Source organism: Symphalangus syndactylus, chromosome 11 (assembly GCF_028878055.3).
Source record: "Symphalangus syndactylus isolate Jambi chromosome 11, NHGRI_mSymSyn1-v2.1_pri, whole genome shotgun sequence".
NCBI lineage: Eukaryota > Metazoa > Chordata > Mammalia > Primates > Hylobatidae > Symphalangus > Symphalangus syndactylus.
Genome location: NC_072433.2, coordinates 74,726,799 through 74,745,929, shown reverse-complemented (window position 1 = coordinate 74,745,929; position 19,131 = coordinate 74,726,799). Strand labels below are relative to the sequence as shown.

The 19,131-nt window shown below is 34.4% G+C and overlaps 2 protein-coding genes across 4 annotated transcripts in view; one reads left to right on the top strand and one right to left on the bottom strand.

The window, feature by feature from the left end:
• The window catches only part of RASA1 (RAS p21 protein activator 1), a 122,978-nt gene that overhangs the window by 49,146 nt on the left and 54,701 nt on the right, over positions 1-19,131 (bottom strand). The window contains exons 1-6 of one of the 3 annotated variants that reach the window (XM_055233026.2): positions 11,724-12,342; positions 11,205-11,357; positions 10,060-10,195; positions 9,377-9,447; positions 4,658-4,775; positions 1,541-1,572 (exon numbers count right to left, since the gene is read on the bottom strand). In XM_055233026.2, coding sequence (XP_055089001.1) covers positions 1,541-1,572; positions 4,658-4,775; positions 9,377-9,447; positions 10,060-10,195; positions 11,205-11,357; positions 11,724-11,764 — 551 coding nt within the window. In that variant the 5' untranslated portion in view covers positions 11,765-12,342. Of the gene's footprint in view, positions 1-1,540; positions 1,573-4,657; positions 4,776-9,376; positions 9,448-10,055; positions 10,196-11,204; positions 11,358-11,723; positions 12,343-19,131 lie in introns of those variants that run through there. The other 2 variants (XM_055233024.2, XM_055233025.2) reach the window with 2 other exon arrangements.
• The window catches only part of CCNH (cyclin H), a 101,658-nt gene that overhangs the window by 70,156 nt on the left and 12,371 nt on the right, over positions 1-19,131 (top strand). The gene's annotated exons all lie outside the window — the stretch shown is intronic.

Sequence of the window (19,131 nt, the reverse complement as noted above, 5' to 3'; positions counted from 1 at the left end):
TTAAAATTCCATTGCTATTATCTAAAATAAAAAAACCTAGATTTATGGTCTTTTTTTGAAAATCAGAAGGATCTAACAACACTAGACTCACATTCCTACACATATCAACTAGACAACTAGACAGAGTGATTACCTTACAATACGCAAACACTTTCTAGTTTTCTACTTCCCACAGTTTTCCCTAACACCATGAGTGAATATTAGTTGCCATTTATTACCACACGTACAGTGTTGTTTTTGGATAGTAGGGCATAGTTCCATGTACCCTGATCTCTAGCAAAGAGGGAAAATGAGAAAGATCAAGATTATTGTGTCTAAAGAAAACTGGGAATATATATACTTGACCCGCTTCACTTGCTTACATTGTCTGTCTGATTCTTCCAAGCATTAATTAGAATTTGCAACTCCTAGCTGGGCACAGTGGCTCATGCCTGTAATTCCAGCACTTTGGGAGGCTGAGGCTAGTAGATTACTTGAGGTCAGGAGTTCAAGACAAGCCTGGCCAACATGGTAAAACCCCATCTCTACTAAAGGTACAATGATCAGCCTAGCGTGGTGGTATGCACCCATGGTCCCAGCTACTCAGGAGGCTGAGGCAGAGAAACGTTTGAATCCAGGAGGCAGGGGTTGCAGTGAGCAGAGATCGTGCCATTGCACTCCAGCCTGGGCGACAGAGCAAGACTCTGTCTCAAAAAAAAAAAAAGAAAAGAAAAAATAACAAAAAAGAATTTGAAACTCCTGATATAGGTAGAGAGGAGACTTCAAACTAATACAAACAGCAGGGTACAGTCTCACTAATGGAGTCTATTTTGTAGCTACAAGAAACAATAAAAAATGAACTCAGAATATATCTTACATATTCCACTTACAGAAGGGTGAAGCATTAAACAAGGTGACTGCAAATGGAGTAGTCAGTTGAATGTTTTTATATTCTAATGGTTAGAAAACAGAAAAAGCAAACACTTGAGGCAAGCCTCAAGTTCCATCCCTAAATGCTGAAAGATAAGAAAAAAATGTTGTACTGAAAAGATATTAGGAGATGAATAGTCTATTAAAATGTGAGTAAGAGAGAATTGGGATTAATGGTTCAAATCTTCGAAAGAAAACTTACATATACATAAAATCAGTCTGAAGATTATGAAAAAAAAAAGACCTCGCTGAATCTTATTAAAATTGTGAAGAACCGTTATTTTGGGGGGATAAAAGATGTGGCTATAAAACAAGAAATACTATGAATAACCAAGAAATATTATGAATAATTTTAAAATGTGCCAAATTGTGACATTCATAATGTTATAAATGTAGTGTTTATTGAAAGTCTTCAGTGTGGTGATAAAGAGTTGTATTTAGTTATCAGCTACCTTTTATTTAAAAATAAGACTTTATCACTAGATATTTAAGAAAATATTTAGAAATCAGTTCCCTAAGCCAAATTTAAAAGTCAGTCCAAAAATTAAAAATTTTTTTTGGCCAAAGTTTTCCAATTAGTAAATTTACAATATAGATTTTTTTTTCATTTTAATAATTAACACAAACTCACATTTTTCCTTCATGTGGATCTTCTTCCCGGCCCTAAAGGGAAGACATTAAGACAGTATTTTATATAATTAACTATTAATCTACTTTTATTAAAATTCATGAAAATCGTATCTTCAAACATATCCCCACACTATCCTTATTTATGTGTATATAAAAAAAGATGTTTCTGTTCAGTAAATATCTTTCCATACCTCTCTTAATCTTTTCTTGTTGGCATTACCCTAACTTAGGCCCTCTTACCGACTTTTCTTAAACTAGTACAACAGCCCAACTAATATAATTATGTCCTACTCTACCACTCTAATCTGGATAAATCAGTTTCAACAGCAGCTTTGCCCTACATTAAGAAAAAACAAACAGACAAAAAAACACCTCTCTACTGCCTACAAATTTCTCGTTCTGCAACTGAAGTCCTTTACCACAGGACTTCAAGTCTACATTTCCTGTCTCATACTACCAATTGTTTTTTGGTTCCTATACCATGGTCACACATAACTTCCTATTTGCCAATCTCCCACCACTGTAGCTTGTTCTTTTTGTTCTTAGAATGTACTTTCCACTTTTTGCTTTCTACTTGTTAGATAAATACCTAACCAATCTAGGAAGGAGCTATCTCAAATGCTACCTCTTCAGTAAGACATTCTGAGCCCATAAAAAGTGAACATCAACTTCTACTTTGAATATAAAAGACATCCCCCTTTACCATTTTTTGAACTTTATTTTATTCTATATTCCTCTGATTTAAGATACAATAGTGTTACTCATTCCACTATTATGGAGAAAAATGGTCTAACTACATGTGGATTTACTTCTCACAATTTGGTCCTCACTCATTAAATACCCAAACTAAAATCAAACACTCACTGAATGCTACTATATCCAGCAGAGTAGGCTAAAAAAAAAAAAAAAAAAAAAAAACTATAAAAATGAATAGCATTATCATTGTGTCACTGCCCAAAAGGAGTTAATCTCTTGTAGAAGAGGTTTACACAATAAATTAATTTTAGACAGTGTAACAGAATGCAGAATTAACAAAGTGCTATGGAAATACAGAAGGAAACAATTTTGCCTAAGAGACTCCAGAAAGGCATAAATCCTCTATGAAACAGGGGTGACATATGAACTGAGCTGATAAAGATGAATCAAATTTTACAAGGCAATCTATCAGGGCAGGAATGTCAAGGAAGAGGGAAAACTATAAGCATAGAAATATTCATTTACTCAACAAATATTTACTGAATGCCTACTAATGCCAGACACTATTCTAGGCAATGGTAATACATCAGTGAATCAGAGACAAAAATCCCTCCCCTCAGAAAGCATACATTCTAGAGTTAATATGTAAAGTATAAATGTGTTTGGGGAACAGTAATTGGAATTTTAGAAGGAGAAATTCCTTAAATCTAACCACTAACTGAATGCCTGAAACATCTTCACAGACTAGACGATGTCCAAATGGTTTTTCAATCTACAAGGAATTCACTACCCTCTAATAAAGCCCATCATGAAAGTTATTCTACATATTGGAGTGGAAATTGTTTATAATTGACGTGGAATTATTCCACTATTAATTTATAATGTTACTATATTCATTTTTAGCAACCACATCACATTATTAACTCATACTGAGTTGCTAACTTTTTCCTTGATCCCTTGTATTGATGTGAGGTCATGTGTCCTTATTCTGGTTTGGGTTGTTATTATTATTTTTCTGTATACATTCAGTAATTTTCACTTTTCTTTAAAGTTTATCTTGTTAAATATGATCCAAAATTCCAAGAGCTCAAGAAAAGTTCAACTATAGTGCAATTCCTTTAAGTAATCAGGATGGGGAAGATGGTGGTACAGCAGGGAGAGGGAAACCCAAACTAAAAGTTGTAACTAACAAATTGTATAGGAAAACTATCATAGATAATAAGATGCTTCAGTACAAATACTGTTTGCCTATATGGAATAAATATCTCTTTTACTGTAGAATACAGAATACTAATCTAGGAATTAGGAGTCCTAATCCTAGCTCTTTCACTAAATAACTATATGACTATGAGTATGGACTGTATCACACCATTTCCTCAACTTTTTCCACCTCTACTCAGTATCTTTTACTTCTATGGCTCAAGATTCGGTTGCCAGAATAGGCAGGTAAGAGAATTAATAGGAAAAAAAAATATTCTCCACTGCAGTCTTCCAGGAGCAATAATCTTCAGAATATTATCAGGTCTGTGGCATAATTTAAAAACAGTAGCTTTGAAGGCTGTAAAAGACAACAGAAAGCCACTCCATCTCACTAGAAAAATCCAAAAGGAAAGGGAGAATTCCAAAGTTATAATGTATAATATATTTGATACTGAGTATTGTCTCTGAAATATAAAAGCCGTTCAAATGCTGACCTGTTATTAAAAATGCACCTGGTAATTGATACCATATGATAACGTATTATATGATGGAAACAAAAACAAGGACGAGATTCAAAATGTAGTACCATGTGATAATATATGTATAATATAAATGAATTCTTCCAAGTTTACTGGAAAATTATACATATATTTGGAAGACAAATAATCTAAAACCAACTGAAACCAGTTGAGATTCCATGATCAGACTGATACAACTTCACTTATGAGGAAGAAAAAGACAGCAAAAAAAGAATAAAAATAAGCACATGGTAAAACCCCGTCTCTACTTAAAAAAAAAAATATATATATATATATATAAATTAGCTGGGCATGGTGGCACATGTCTGTAATCCCAGCTACCTGGGTGGCTGAGGCACGAGAAATGCTTGAACCTGGGAGGTGGAGGTTGCAGTGAGCTGAGATCGCGCCACTGCACTCTAGCCTGGGTAACGGACCAAGGCTCTGTCCCAAAAGAAAGCACAAATGTTAATATATTTCTAATTCATAGAAACTCATACAAGCTTTCTGAATATTGGCAGCTATGTATTATAATATGCTAGCTTGATTATGTTCCATACTAACAAACAGCACTTATAATTCTTGTACTTATCAATTAAGTTCTTTTATAAAAGAAATGTATTCATAGCTACTTTCTCTAATTATGGACAAGATCCAAATTTATAAAATATTTAGAATCTAGAATTGAGAAGAACAAAACTTACCACCTCTTCTACTAGGTCTTCAACAATAAGGCCTTGTTCATCTGTTCTTAAATTTGTAACCCACATCCATCCATCTTCTAATTCATTATGAACAATGAACATATCTCCTTTTAAGAAACTGAAAATAGCAATTTTAAAGTTATTAAATTAAAAAATTTTAAATACAGAAATTAGAATAGTCACATACCACAAAATAGGATAGGGATAGTATTATATTGAAACATGCAAGGAATTAGAGTCAAACACCCTAAATTTGTATCCTATTTCTGGCATTATCTACATATCAATTCCTGAAAATAATAAATAATCTGAATTTTAATTTCCTCATGAGTAAAATGGGTTTGATAATAGTATCTGCACTAACTATATCACTAAATTATTGTTAGATTCAAATTACAACTTCTGTTAACAGAAACTGATTATACATATATTGAAGGTTTTGGGGTGTAACTACAAGAAAACTGCATTGAAAAACTTATGTTTCAATGTTATTACTCTTTCAGATGTAGGGTAGATATAAAATCAAAACACAAAATAAATATAAGATATAGAGTTACTTCAGAAAATGTTTATTTTAGATAAGCATGATGTAGATGCTTATGTCAGTTAACATTTTTCTTATAAAAAAACTAGGGCTTGTTTAATTCACCCAGATACCCATCATCCAATGGGTACAGCATTCTTTCTCTGAAAGTGGTAGGTACCAAGGGATACATTATGAGAAAGGAATGTATGTTTTTTTTCTGTTACCAATTTAAGAGTACAGAGATGCATATACAACTTAGTTTCCTTTTACTGAAACCTAGATGTTTTCAACCTCCACACAATTATGGAAACAAGTTGCTGATGTATTTCATCAACATAAAACCATTAGTAATTCTTGAATTTGTCCTTTCAGGCTTAAAAGAATGCGTCTGAACACAAAGTTTCCAGATTTGTCGGATGGTACCATTAACCCTGTATCTATAACTGTATTTGTCTTTTTTTCCAGCAATTTTCCTTTCAATCTTAATATTCACAAACCAAAATCTATTAAGTAAATTTAAGTAAATCTCTTCTCCTATCCTTGAAAACTTTAACTGCTTTCTCTATGCTATCTCAAGCTTCATTGTATCTTGGACAATGTTTCAGACAACAGAACTTGTATTATACAACATTTAACTCAATATTTGAATAATCATAGAATATTGTATTCTATCTTGATTCTACAATCCTTCTTAATGATGGCCAATATTTCACTAGCTGAATGGCAGCAGACATTACCACTTAACCAATTAAACTATTCCTTTCTAGAACCACCTAAATAAGCACATTAAAGAAAATCATTATGAGTAAAAGGAGGGTGCACATGAACTGGTAAATTTCATTTCTTAGTTAAAAGTAGTCATAAGAGAGATTTCTAATTTCAAGTTTCATTGCTGTTGCTATACCAACTTTTCATGGTGCAAAAACCAAAAAAATGTTTTAAATAAGCTTGTTAGTAGTTATACAATCTAATCATAACTCATTCTGTATTATTTTGTGTTATCCCCCCTAAAATAGGCTAAAGTGCTTTATTAAATCATTAATTTTTAAGGTATTTTTATTTTAAAATTCACAGGTATGCATAAACTTTTTAAGACTCATAAATCCAAATTTATATCATCAAAGTATTATTTAAATTTCCATCTTCCTAGATCAGCTATTTTTTTTTTCTTTCTGGTCTCCCAGGACCTCTTTACACTCTTAAAAATGACATCCTAAATGGCTTTTATTTATATGGATATCTACTGATATTTACCATATTCAAATTTAAAACATGTTTTAAAATATTCACTAATTCCTTTAAAAATAGCTCATTAAAAATATGAAAAAGATACTTTTACAAATTTAGTGAGAATATCACTGTTTTATAATTTTGCAAATCTCTTAATGCCTGGCTTAACTGAAAACTGCTGGAGTCCCATATCTGTTTCTGCATTAAATTTGCTGCTACATGATTTTTTTGCTTAAAGTATATGAAGAAAATCTGGCTTCACCTAAGAATGTAGTTGTGAAAGGGATAAGTATTTTAATAGCCTTTTCAGATAATTATAGATATTCTATGAAATTACACCAAAAACTCAACGAGTGGTACTTTCTTGAAGGTTAGTTGTAATATGGAATCCAAAACTATTTATCAGTGAACTTTCTGTATGCATTCCAGTAACATCTATTGGTCTATCTTGCACTTTAAATGAATCTTTTACCCATGCATAATTTTGTTAACAACCTGCATTGACCTTATAGAAAATATTAGTTCACTGAGCTATCTATATCTTCTAGTTTTTAACACATTATACACTATCAAAACCTCTCATTCTTGGCCAGCCACGATGGCTCATGCCTGCAATCCCAGCACTTTGGGAGGCCAAGGCAGGCAGACCACTCGAGGTCAGTAGTTCAAGACTACCCTGGCCAACATGGTGAAACCCCATCTCTACTAAAAATATCAAAATTAGCCAGGTATGGTGGCAGACGCCCATAGTTCCAGCTACTCAGGAGGCTGAGGCAGGAGAATCGCTTGAACCCAGGTGGCGGAGGTTGCAGTGACCCAAGATGGCACCATTGCACTCCAGCCTGGGTGGTAAGAGCGAAACTGACACACACACACACACACACAAAACTCATTCTTTATTATCACCACCTATCTCATCAGAAAAGTCATTATTTCAGAAGCTGTCAAACTCTTGATGGCCAATACAGAATGTCTAAAATTCAAATTTTTACTCAAAATTCAAATTTTGTCATTGGCAACAAACACTAACAGTTTTTTTCCTTGAAATAACAGACTCACTTTGTTCTTCTTCAAAAAATGTCAAACATTCTCTCAAGTGAAAATGGTGTGCACAAAAGTAACTGCTCAGCCAGGTGCAGTGGCTCAGGCCTACAATCCCAGCACTTTGGGAGGCCAAGGCGGGCAGATCACTTGAGGTCAGGAGTTCGAGACTGGCCTGGCCAACATGGCAAAACCCCATCTCTACTAAATTACAAAAATTAGCTGGACTTGGTGACACACGCCTGTAATTCCAGCTGCTCGGAAGACCGAGGCATAGAATCCCTTGAACCCAGGAGGTGGAGATTGCAGTGAGGCAAGATCGTGCCACTGCACTCCAGCCTGGGTAACACAGCAAGACTGTCTCAAAAAAAAAAAAAAAAAAGGAACAAACTAGTTCAGCTCTCAACTCACTGCTTTTCCTCATGACACTGATCTCTGGTACACTGCAGAAGTGTTTTATACATACTTCCCATTTCATCATACAGATTAAAGTTGTGTGGTCACAGGTTGAAATTTAATAAATATTTTTTACTCCCTCATCAACACTCTTAAATGAAACTGTCTTTAACTCCAAGTGTGTAACAGTGAAGAATACGGTACGCTTTTGTGCTACAGCCTTTATTTCTATTAAGGCACCAGCAGTTTTACCATCCATTGCTTTTGTACCATCATTGTAAAATTTACAGTGAAAAAGGCAAATTATGTCTTAGTACGTTATGAAAATAACCTGATCTCATGGACTGTGATGGCTAATTTTATGTGTCAACTTGGCTGGGCTGTAGGGTTCCCAGATTAAACATTATATTTCTGGGTTTCTCTGTGAGGGTGTTTCTGGATGAGATTAAAATTTGAATCAGAGGACAGTATCCTGCCATCACCAATGTGAGTGGGCATCATCCAATTCACTGAGGGTCTGAACAGAACAAAAAATTGAGGAGGAAGAAATTCATCCCTTTTTGCTGCCTTACTGGTTGGGCTGGGACATCTCATCTCATCTTCTCCTGCCCTCAGACTACGATTTACACCATAGGCTCCCCTGGTTCTCAGGTCTTCAGATGTTGACTGAATTATGCCACTGGCTTTCTTGGGTTTTCAGATTGCAGACAGCCGATTGTGGGTCTTTACTGTCTCCATCTATCATTGTGTAAACCAATTCTCCATAAAAAATCTCCTCTAGAGAACACCAACTAATACATGAACCTTCTAAATCGATCTCAAAGATCCCCACAGTTACATGAAACACACTTTGAGAACTGCTGTCCTAAATGATCCCACTAAAAATTTTTAAAAATTACCTAAATTCATAAATTTGTAATTCATCACTGTTCTTTAATATATGCATTTTTTCCTTTGTCATTTATAGGCCTTTCCAGTTTACAAATAAAAATGTGTCAATAAGAATCAAATGAGAGAATTAATGGTAAGAAACAATTTCCACTAGAAAATTAAATAGCTTACAGAAAGACACAGATAATTTGATTATCAAATTATATTATATAGAAATAAAACCACAAACTAACATGTTGCATAGTTCCATAACATTCCTAAGGTTTAAAATTATTCACCCATTACATAAAGTAGAAGCTTATCCTTTATAGCTGCGGCATAAATGTCACGTGGTAACAAAAATTTAAATAGGATGTAGATTGAAACAGAACTCTCCTTACTTTGTGAGAGACACTGGAATAAAACCTAATTATTTCTCCTATCATATTCACTGAGGCCACCCTGATCCAAAACCACAGTCTGAACAAATAAGCCAACCCAGAGGTACAGGACCAACAGACCCAGTATCAAAAGCTCTTTCACCTTGCTGTATGCCATTTCTTCAAATTTCAAAAGCTTCCTAGTCCAAGAGTAATAAATCTTCGAAGTCTAGCTCTCTTTCAAATGCCTATACATGGGAATAGATTATAAAATACCTTATTTCATCAGTGTCTGGTACTTTTGTGTAAGGTAGAATAGCTCGTACACGCCTTCTATCTTCTACTGGCTAGAAACCATAAAAAAAAAAAAAAGATTTAAAAAGATAGTCTTTTTATCTTAAAGTCAAAAGAGGTATATCCACATAAAGCCAATAAAAATTCACATTAGAAACTCCATGGGATCATTCAAATAAATTTTTACTTGGACTATAAATACCCAGTGCCTAGAAAGGCTTTTTTGTTGTTTTTATGAAAATTATATTTTAAATATAAGCAGTATGCTTTTATAACGTAATATGAAAGATCATTTCATTTTAAATATACTACATGAAACATATACATTAACCTTTCATTGATGATACACAAGGCATTTCAGAATCTTGCAGCAAAGTCAGGGTTAGTACTATGAAATCAGTAATTTGTTCTCATACATTCAGAAATATTTGTTAGGCTATCACCATACAGTATTTTTTTAATCTGATTATATAAATACAAAATTATTGAAAAATATTTTTTTTTCAAAGAAGTTGTCCATTTTGTTCTGACATTATAACCCGAATTAAAATTTAATACAACAAATACTTCTTGAATTATAATAAACATAAGAAACTGAGCAATAGCTAAAACCATTATTGTACTGAAAAAATAAAGTTTTGAAAGATTTTATTCATTTTACTTGCCTCTGGTGGTGCAACTGGGTAAAGTAATTTTTCTCCTTTAAGCAAACAAGAAACATGACTGTAATAACCTATTAGGTCTGACAGTGAAGAAAAACGTCTTCCACCAATGTAGTAATCTCCACACATAGCAATAATCCTATTTGAACAGGAAAAAATACAGTATAAAAAAATCTTTACAGCCAATTTTAAAGATGAAGTTTCATAAAGAAATTATAAATCCATAATTTCCATACTCTTTTCCTTGTAACTATATCCTTATACTAAAATACCACTTATTAGTATCTTCATCACAGCAAATTACTTGGGGCTATTTCTCTTACATATATATACATGCATTTGATGTGAAATATGTATCAGGCTTATAAACCTCAGTTACAGAATTCCATCAAATATTTGAAAACTCACCCTCAGATACCTCTTCTCACTTTCCATATTTAAGGCTGAATTAACAATTTTAGTAAGTTTTCTCTGGCTAAAAGGAGCACACAGATCTCTTGAAATATTTACACAAAGTACAGTAATAATTTCACATACTACATGTGGTATCATGGTACTACTGAACCTTATTTTAAAATCTAAAAACCAAGGGTACACAAACATTTTATCATTTAACACTATATGCATTAGATGATATTTTTCAATTTCTTCTATAAAAATGAAATAGAATACAATATGGGTAAATATGTTTATATATACAGAATATTTGTACTTGAAAATTTATATGCCTGTTTCACTGAAGTGCATGTCTGCAAAGAGTTTTAGAATAGTGAAGCTAAAATAAAGGACACAAAATTTGAGTTTTAAACAAGGTTTCCTACACTTTTTGTTATTCTGCATTCTAAAAGTATACAATTCCTTTATTTTAGCCTTACCACTCAAAGTTTATTTGTAATTCTTTATACTTTAAAAGCTATAAATATATTTGAAGATCAGCAGAGTAATGCCCAACAATATTGTTTTTAAACAAAAAATGTAAACATTCAAAAGAATCTCTCTAAATCACTGATTAAATCATTTGACTGAAAACAAGCTTCCTTCTCTATTATTTGTTACTGAGTCATTCACCTTTATTATACAGGTATATTTATGAATATTATATCAAAATAGCTACACCATTTGGCTTCATAATAGGAATAAAGACTTACCTAAAATGGTTGACAACATTCATCTGGCTAAGAAATGAAAGTACAAAGGACCCTGGCCTCCGATCACTCTCTCTTATAAGATAACTGCCAGACTTCCCTGCCTGCCTGAGGCGTTCTTCTGCTATCGTTCTGTCAAGTTTTCCGTGATACCACCTAGGGGAAAAAGAGAGAAGATATTACAATATAAATAGCAAGTGTAAAATTTCTATTGATACTTGAAAAACGTAACTACTAGAGGTTTTAAATGCCTACATGTAACTTAAACATTTACATTTTACTCTGAACCAGTTAATCCAATTTTAACTCAATTTAACCTCAGTCTCTCAAAAAATACTCACTTACTTGGTCTTTAATTTGCTCTAAAAGCTCAGTCCTAGTCATCTCATATATAAATCTCTTCCATTTCTACCCATCTCCCTACTTCCAGGATTGCCTGCTATTCAAAATATAAACACTACTGCAACCAAATCCTTACTTAGAAAAATAAAAGATAGACAAATGGAAATATTAATTTACTACCTCAATCTTATACTGAGGAACCATGACTTCACAAGGCACATGGAACCTATGAGAATATAAAATGTTCTATTCCATTTTAGTGTTTGTGCCCTGCGACAGGAAAACAGAATTACACTATCTAAAGGATGCTATTTTAATTTCCTGTTTGAACGTGAAGCTAATTAATCCCTTTGGCTCTAAGATAATCTACTCCATGACTATACATTTTACATTTGCACTCAACTTTCCAAATTTATTTAACAAACACGTGGGGGAATAAATAGCACCTTTGTCCCTTCACCCTTCTTGCTCTCAGTTTAACTGTATTCTACCTACATACTATCAAATGATCTACTTAAGAAACTGGCTGTAACTCTAGCATACCAAGTATGCCTATAAAAGCCTCATGAACTGATATAAACAGAAACATGCTTAGAAATATACTAGAAGTATCAAACAGGCATGGTAACAAATCTCCAAAGTAACTGCTATAAAATATTTTTACATTTGATAGTTTAGCCAAACTCATCCTTAGATACTTACAGCCTAATTTGAAACAGAGAAAAACAATAAACATTCATATTACATTGATATATTCAATTATGTAGCATAATATAGTACTTCAGCTTTACCAAAGTTTATTTGTAATCTTGTATTTGTAATAATATATGTATTATATATATATAATAAGCCAATGATAAAAGCATTATGTTACTATGACTATTTTTGTAAGCTTGTTGTAATAAAAGCTCATTATTTTTGACTCCTTAATTTTTAAAAATAAAACAAAAACGCAGAAACTCAGCCGGGCGCGGTGGCTCACGCCTGTAATCCCAGCACTTTGGGAGGCCGAGGCGGGCGGATCACGAGATCGAGACCACGGTGAAACCCCGTCTCTACTAAAAACACAAAAAATTAGCCGGGTGCGGTGGCAGGCGCCTGTAATCCCAGCTACTCCGGAGGCTGAGGCAGGAGAATGGCGGGAACCCGGGAGGCGGAGCTTGCAGTGAACCGAGATTGTGCCACTGCACTCCAGCCAGGCGACAGTGCGAGACTCCCTCTCAAAAAAAAAGAAAAAAAAAAAAACACACAGAAACTTAAAACTTATGGAAAGAATTACTTTTAGTTTTCTTCTAAAACCAACCCATTTATTTAGAGCCCTATGCATAAGGCTGAAAATAATGAACTTATTTACAGCGTTCCATTACAACTTAACAAACAAAATATAATTGTAACCTGTTAGTATTAGAGGAAGAAGGGAAAGAATAATCAATACTGCATTCCTCTAAAATCCTAATCTTAGTTCAGCCGTTATCTTTGAGACAAATGACAAGTAAGTTTAATTTTCAAGAGCTCAGGGACTTTTTAAATCTGAAATGGAAAGTTTACACCAGAGATCATAAACGAACCCTGAGGAACTATAATTTAAAGACATAAGAGAATAAAATTTTGAAATTTCAGGCTATGAGTTTATTTAGTTGTGAAAATATATGGGATATCCTTAGGTTATCCTTAGAATATGAAACTAGTGCATTCCTCATTACTTAAAGCAGTAGAACTATCCCAGACAGCAGATTTATATACCCAACAAAGATAAAATTAAGGACAATTTTAAGCAAATCTCTATTTTTGTATACTTGTTATTTGTTAAATTTCTGTTATGTCTTAGGTAGTGTCAAGATGAAAAAGGTTTTTATTTAATCTCCTTCATCCTTTGAACTTACCATGAAATGATACACAGAGATACATGAGGCATTACACAAACTACTTTACAAGAAATATCCAACTTACGATTTTAAGTGATATTTATGTTTGTGGTTTTTAGTTGTTTTTGTTTTGTTTTGTTTTGTTTCAAGACAGGAGTCTCACTCTGTCGCCCAGGCTGGAATGCACTGGTATGATCTCAGCTCACTGCAACCCCCACCTCCCGGGCTCAACCCATCTTCCTACCATAGCCTCCCAAGTAGCTGAGACTGCAGACACATGCTACCACATCCAGCGGTTTTTTTGTTTGTTTGTTTTTTTGTAGAGACAGAGTTTTGCCATGTCACCCAGGCTGGTCTCAAATTCCTGGACTCAAGTGATCTGCTCACCTCAGCCTTCCAAAGTGCTAGGATTACAGGTGTGGGCCACCACGCCAAGTTGATTTTTTACATCTATGTACTTTCTAAGATCTGAGCATTAAAATGGGTAAGTCAGTTCAGGAGAAAGACATTAATCTAAATAAGTATTTCCTACATGTTAGCAATTTCCTTTCATGTCAAAAGGTCGTAAGCTTCAAACACATAAAGCAAAACATGTCAATTCTTGATTATGACTATAAACTGCAATTAAATTATCCAGCCATCAGCTTGTAAACATTTATGTAGTTGATTTGATTCTTAAATGTTTTATAAATAAATCACAATAAATCCAATGTTATAAGATTTGATTCAGACACCTTACAGATTTCTAGAACCTAAGTAAAATACTATATAACCTTTAAACACCAGTCCTTGGGTTTACTCAAAAACAGTATTTCTCAACCTTTTTTTAACCCACAATCTTTTTTATAAATATAAAAATTTTACCCTACTGACAGATTCAGAGTCCCTAAGGTGGCTGTCCTGAATAGAGAATCATATATTCTAATTAGCCCCAGTAGCCAAGAAAATGCTGTCTACCTTAACTTTGTGAAGTCTCTAATTCTTTTTATTTCAGGTGGGATATGGCTTTACAAAACATACTCTCAGTAACAAAGACATAACATTTCCCAAGAGTGAATACTTTGCGAGCGGTTGTCTAAAATACTCAGTTTTTAAAAGTGCTGAACTTTCTGCCTCTACAAATAGCCACAGCAAAGAATTACAAAGAAATACACGAAAACATTTAATCAACCCCACTATTACTCTTCAGTCTTCACAGTCAAAGCCTTATTATATCTCTTTAAACGTAGATTTGCTGGTGACCGTTTTCAAATAAGTTTTAAAAAAAATTCAACTGGAATCTAGAATACCTCAAAGAAATATAAGCATAAGAGTCATACTGGTGGTATGAGAATACTCTGAGTATAACATGAGATAACTAAATAATAGCTCATCACCTAAGTTAAAGTTTATAAATCTGCTCACATTTGTGGCAATTATAACAGAGTATACCTGGCACACAGCAATAATAAGTTTTAAAGTATTTGCCCAATGAAAGAAGAAGTGTTGACTCATAAAACAATGTTGAAAAATGCTTTATAAGTCATCTAGTTGAACCACCTTGCCAATGTAAAAAACAAAACAAAAAGCTCTTTTTTAACATCCACATAGGAAGTTCTCTTTTTTTTTTTTTTTCTTTGGAAACAGAGTCTTGCTCTGTTACCCAGGTTGGGGTGCAGTGCCATGCTCTTATAGCTCACTGCAACCTCCACCTCCTGGGTTCAAGTGATTCTCCTGTCTCTGCCTCCCAAGTAGCTGGAATTACAGGTGCGTGCCACCACATGTGGCTAATTTTTGTATTTTTAGTAGAGACGGGGTTTCACCACGTTGGCCAGGCTGGTCCCAAGCTCCTGACCTCAGGTGATCTGCCTGCCTCGGCCTCCCAAGGTGCTGAGATTACAGGTGTGAGCCACTGCACCCAGCCAAAAATTCTGACATGTGAAAAGAATGTGAAAACAGTTTAGGCTGACAGAACTCGAAGGATGATTATGCTGACACTCCCTGAGCTTGTTCAAAAGAGACAATACATACTAACAGAAGACCAAGACTTAACAGAAACCCAAGAAACCTCCAATCTATGGCGATGCCACCCTAAACACTGTGTCCACAGTTATGGCCAAGTCTTTACATTTTTTATGTCATTATCATCACTTGTAAATTAGGGAAATTAATTTCTATCTCAACCTCAGAATAAAATTAATGACTTGTCCTAAATTCCTTTAAAGAAAAATACAAAAATGAAAAATACTACACAGGCTTTATAGTAGAATGGTTAAAAGACTCTAGAGTCACTGTCTTTGAATCCCAGCTCTGCCACCTAGCTGCACAAATGTAGGCAGATTACTTTATCTCTGAGCCTCAGTTTCCTCATCTATAAAAGGAATATAACAGTGTCTACCTCAGAGAACGTTGGCTTAATATTATTATTAAATGAGCTAACACATATAAAGTTGCTTAGAAGAATACCTAACGGATACCAAGAACCCAGTAAATATTAGCTTAATTAATATCAAATCAATATCACAGGGGAGTAGAGGATACTCAAAGGATATGGGACTGATTAATAAACTTCTTCAAAAAAACTAACAAATTTTATGACTGTTGCATAATGGGTGATCAATCTGTGAATCATCTTAGTCTCAATTACCTATTTTCTAGTCTTGTTTAATTTCCATCTAATTTGGGGAAGAGAACAGGAGAAACCAATCTTTTTTTCTACTAAGGCATTAATTTTAGGAGGAAATTTTCTCAAAACTCTTTTTGAACATTATAGAGCATTCAAATTAATTGGGGCTGCAAGTGCCATACTATTAATAAACTAGAAATTCTATTTCACCTGGCAACTCTAGAAGGACATCCCCAAAGAGCCCCCATTCTTTTCCCAATGTGTGTATATTTTGGGTGTTGGGGGGCAATATAAAGGATAGTATGTACTTGAGATACTATGACTTAAAACTGCTTAATATAACACGTTAATAATAAAGCATTTATAATGTTCTCCTATTTTAAAAGTAAATTTCCCTCTCTCTTCTTCTTTGCCTCTCTAAGGAAGATGGGGAAAAGGAACAGCAGGAGGAAATTCAAAAAGTACATACATGTCTTCCCAGCTAGCTTTGTAAATTTTTGTTGAGAAATCTTACAGGTAGATATGGAGTCCCTTAATTTCATTTTTTTGGAAATACAAATCAATTTATATACAATATCATACATCTAAGATGAAACTGCATGTTAAAAAAGTGAACAATTAAAAAAAAGTCAGAGAAATCACTCTATTTTAAATTTGGAATCACATGAACATTTTTTATAAATGTGTGCTGTGGCCAGGTGCAGGGGCTCACACCTTTATAGACCAGCAATTTGGGAGGCTGAGGAGGGGACTGCTTGAACCCAGGAGTTCATGACCAACCTGGGCAATATGGCAAAACCCCACCTCTACAAAAAATACAAAAATTAGCCAGGCATGGTGGCACATGCCTATGATCCCAGCTACTCGAGAGGCTGAGATGGGAGGATAGCTTGAGCCCGGGAAGTCAAGGCTGCAGTGAGACAAGATCATGCCACTGCACTCCAGACTGGGCAACAGAGGGAGACCCTGTCACGGGGGAAATAAAAAGGGGGGTGGGGGCTGCTGCATATTGCTGGAACACATTTGAAGGGCCTTAGAGGGGCCTTTGTGTTTTATAATCTGTCTCACTTGATCAGAGAAAAATACGGAAATTTGTGCAATGAGAAAATATCCTAGTGTGAATACAGACAGGCATTTCATTGAAACTATACAATTATTTACAACTAACTTGACAATCCCAAATGAAAACTGTCTACTACACAACAGAAAACCATTAAAACAGTGCTAACATCAATAGACTTCCTTTTATAAAAAGAAAACTAAATTGAAGTTACCAGCAGATCACTTTTACTTTCCACTTTGTTTTTCCTTCTGGTTATATTACTGACAGGCACCAAAGTAGTTACAGAGAAACATACATGCAGAAATCCAATTACCAAGAAATCTTTTGCATCTGAATCACTTGGGACTCTGTGTGCCTGATCATACTACAAACTTCTGAAGTTATTCTACAAGTCTCAAAATGCTGATCAGACTTTGTTACACATGCTTGTGTCTTCTAAAACTAAACTGGTGATTTCAAGTTGGTATACATTTGATAAAACATAAAAATCTTCTCAAGCTCCCATATTTATTTGTAACAAATACATTCTTACTGTCTGTGATATGGTTTGGCTGTGTCTCCACCCAAATCTCATCTTGAATTGTAGTTTCCATAATCCCCACATGTTGTGGGTGGGACCCAGTGGGAAGTAACTGAATTATGGGGGCAGTTACCCCCACGCTGCTGTTATTGTGATAGTGAGTGAGTTCTCATGAGATCTAATGGTTTTATAAAGGGCTTTTCCCCCTTTTGCTCAGTACTTCTCCTTGATGACACCATGTGAAGAAGGACATGTTTGCTTCCCCTTCCGCCATGATTTTAAGTTTCCTGAGGCCTCCCCAGCCCTGCGGAACTATGAGTCAATTAAGCCTCTTTCCTTTATAAATGACCCCATCTCGGGTTTGTCTTCATTAGCATCATAAGAATGGACTAATACAGTCTGCTAAAGGTTAAAAAAAATAAAAAAACTTAAAAAGCAACTGATTATTCTTAAAGTGAAGAGGAAAGTAAAGAAAATTTATCTCATACTAAGTGACTTTACTTGGCCTTTTTTTCAAATCACCATGATAGAGACTAAAATTGGGTCACTGGTAAATTCACTTGAACAACCACTAGGCTAAGCAAAACAGGTGTAGTACCCCTTAGACCAACTACACATCACTTAAACTTGGGGAAGGGGAGAAGAGAGCGTGTTTATGTTAGCTATTCTTGGGTATATTTGTATACATCCAGATAACTAGAGTGCATATGTATGTGTGTGTGCACATGTGTGCATATGTGTATGTATTTATCTCAGATCAAGTTAGTTCAAAGTAAGGGCAGAAATGCTGTTTCCTTTTTCAACAGGTAACATATTTACAGAATCCAAGAGGTTTTAGTTTTGAGAGAGCATTTCTAAAGAAACAGCACTATCATACATTCTGTCTACCCAAAATTCACTAAAAGACTAACATACAAAAGGTGAGAATACAAAAGTTTACACTGAAATGCACTCAACCATGATTGTGAAGTTTTTACTACCTTTAACTCCCATCACCCTAGTAAACAGATAACGAAGGGAAGAAAAAAAACCACACCTCTCCAAGAAATGTTATGCACTAATCAAATGTTGAAACAGAGGAGGAAAAGGGAGGGAAGGCTAGCACAATACCTACTAGCAGGAGACTAGTATCAGTTCCTACAGCACATTTTCAATCTCTTGTATCTGTGTTCTTTAAATCCTCAAAACAGTATCAATTCTTATAGTTGAGTTTTTCTTAGAACTTCAACAATTACCGTATCACACCATTCAGCACATGAAGATAAGAAATCACTACCTCTGAAGGTTAAAAGTAAACTTTAGTCTAACATTGTCTCTTGATTTAGTTCATCTCCAGCAAACTATGTGCCAAGCATTGTGCTACATGGTAGAATATAACAGTAAATACGACAGAACACCATGACATGAAAGTTTAGGATCTAGTGGAGAAGACAGACAAATTAAGCAACTGTAATCTGGTATAGTAAGTAGGAGGATACACAGGGATACAAAAAAATACCTGTTTCAGTCTTAGAATTTTGGCATACATTTCCTGA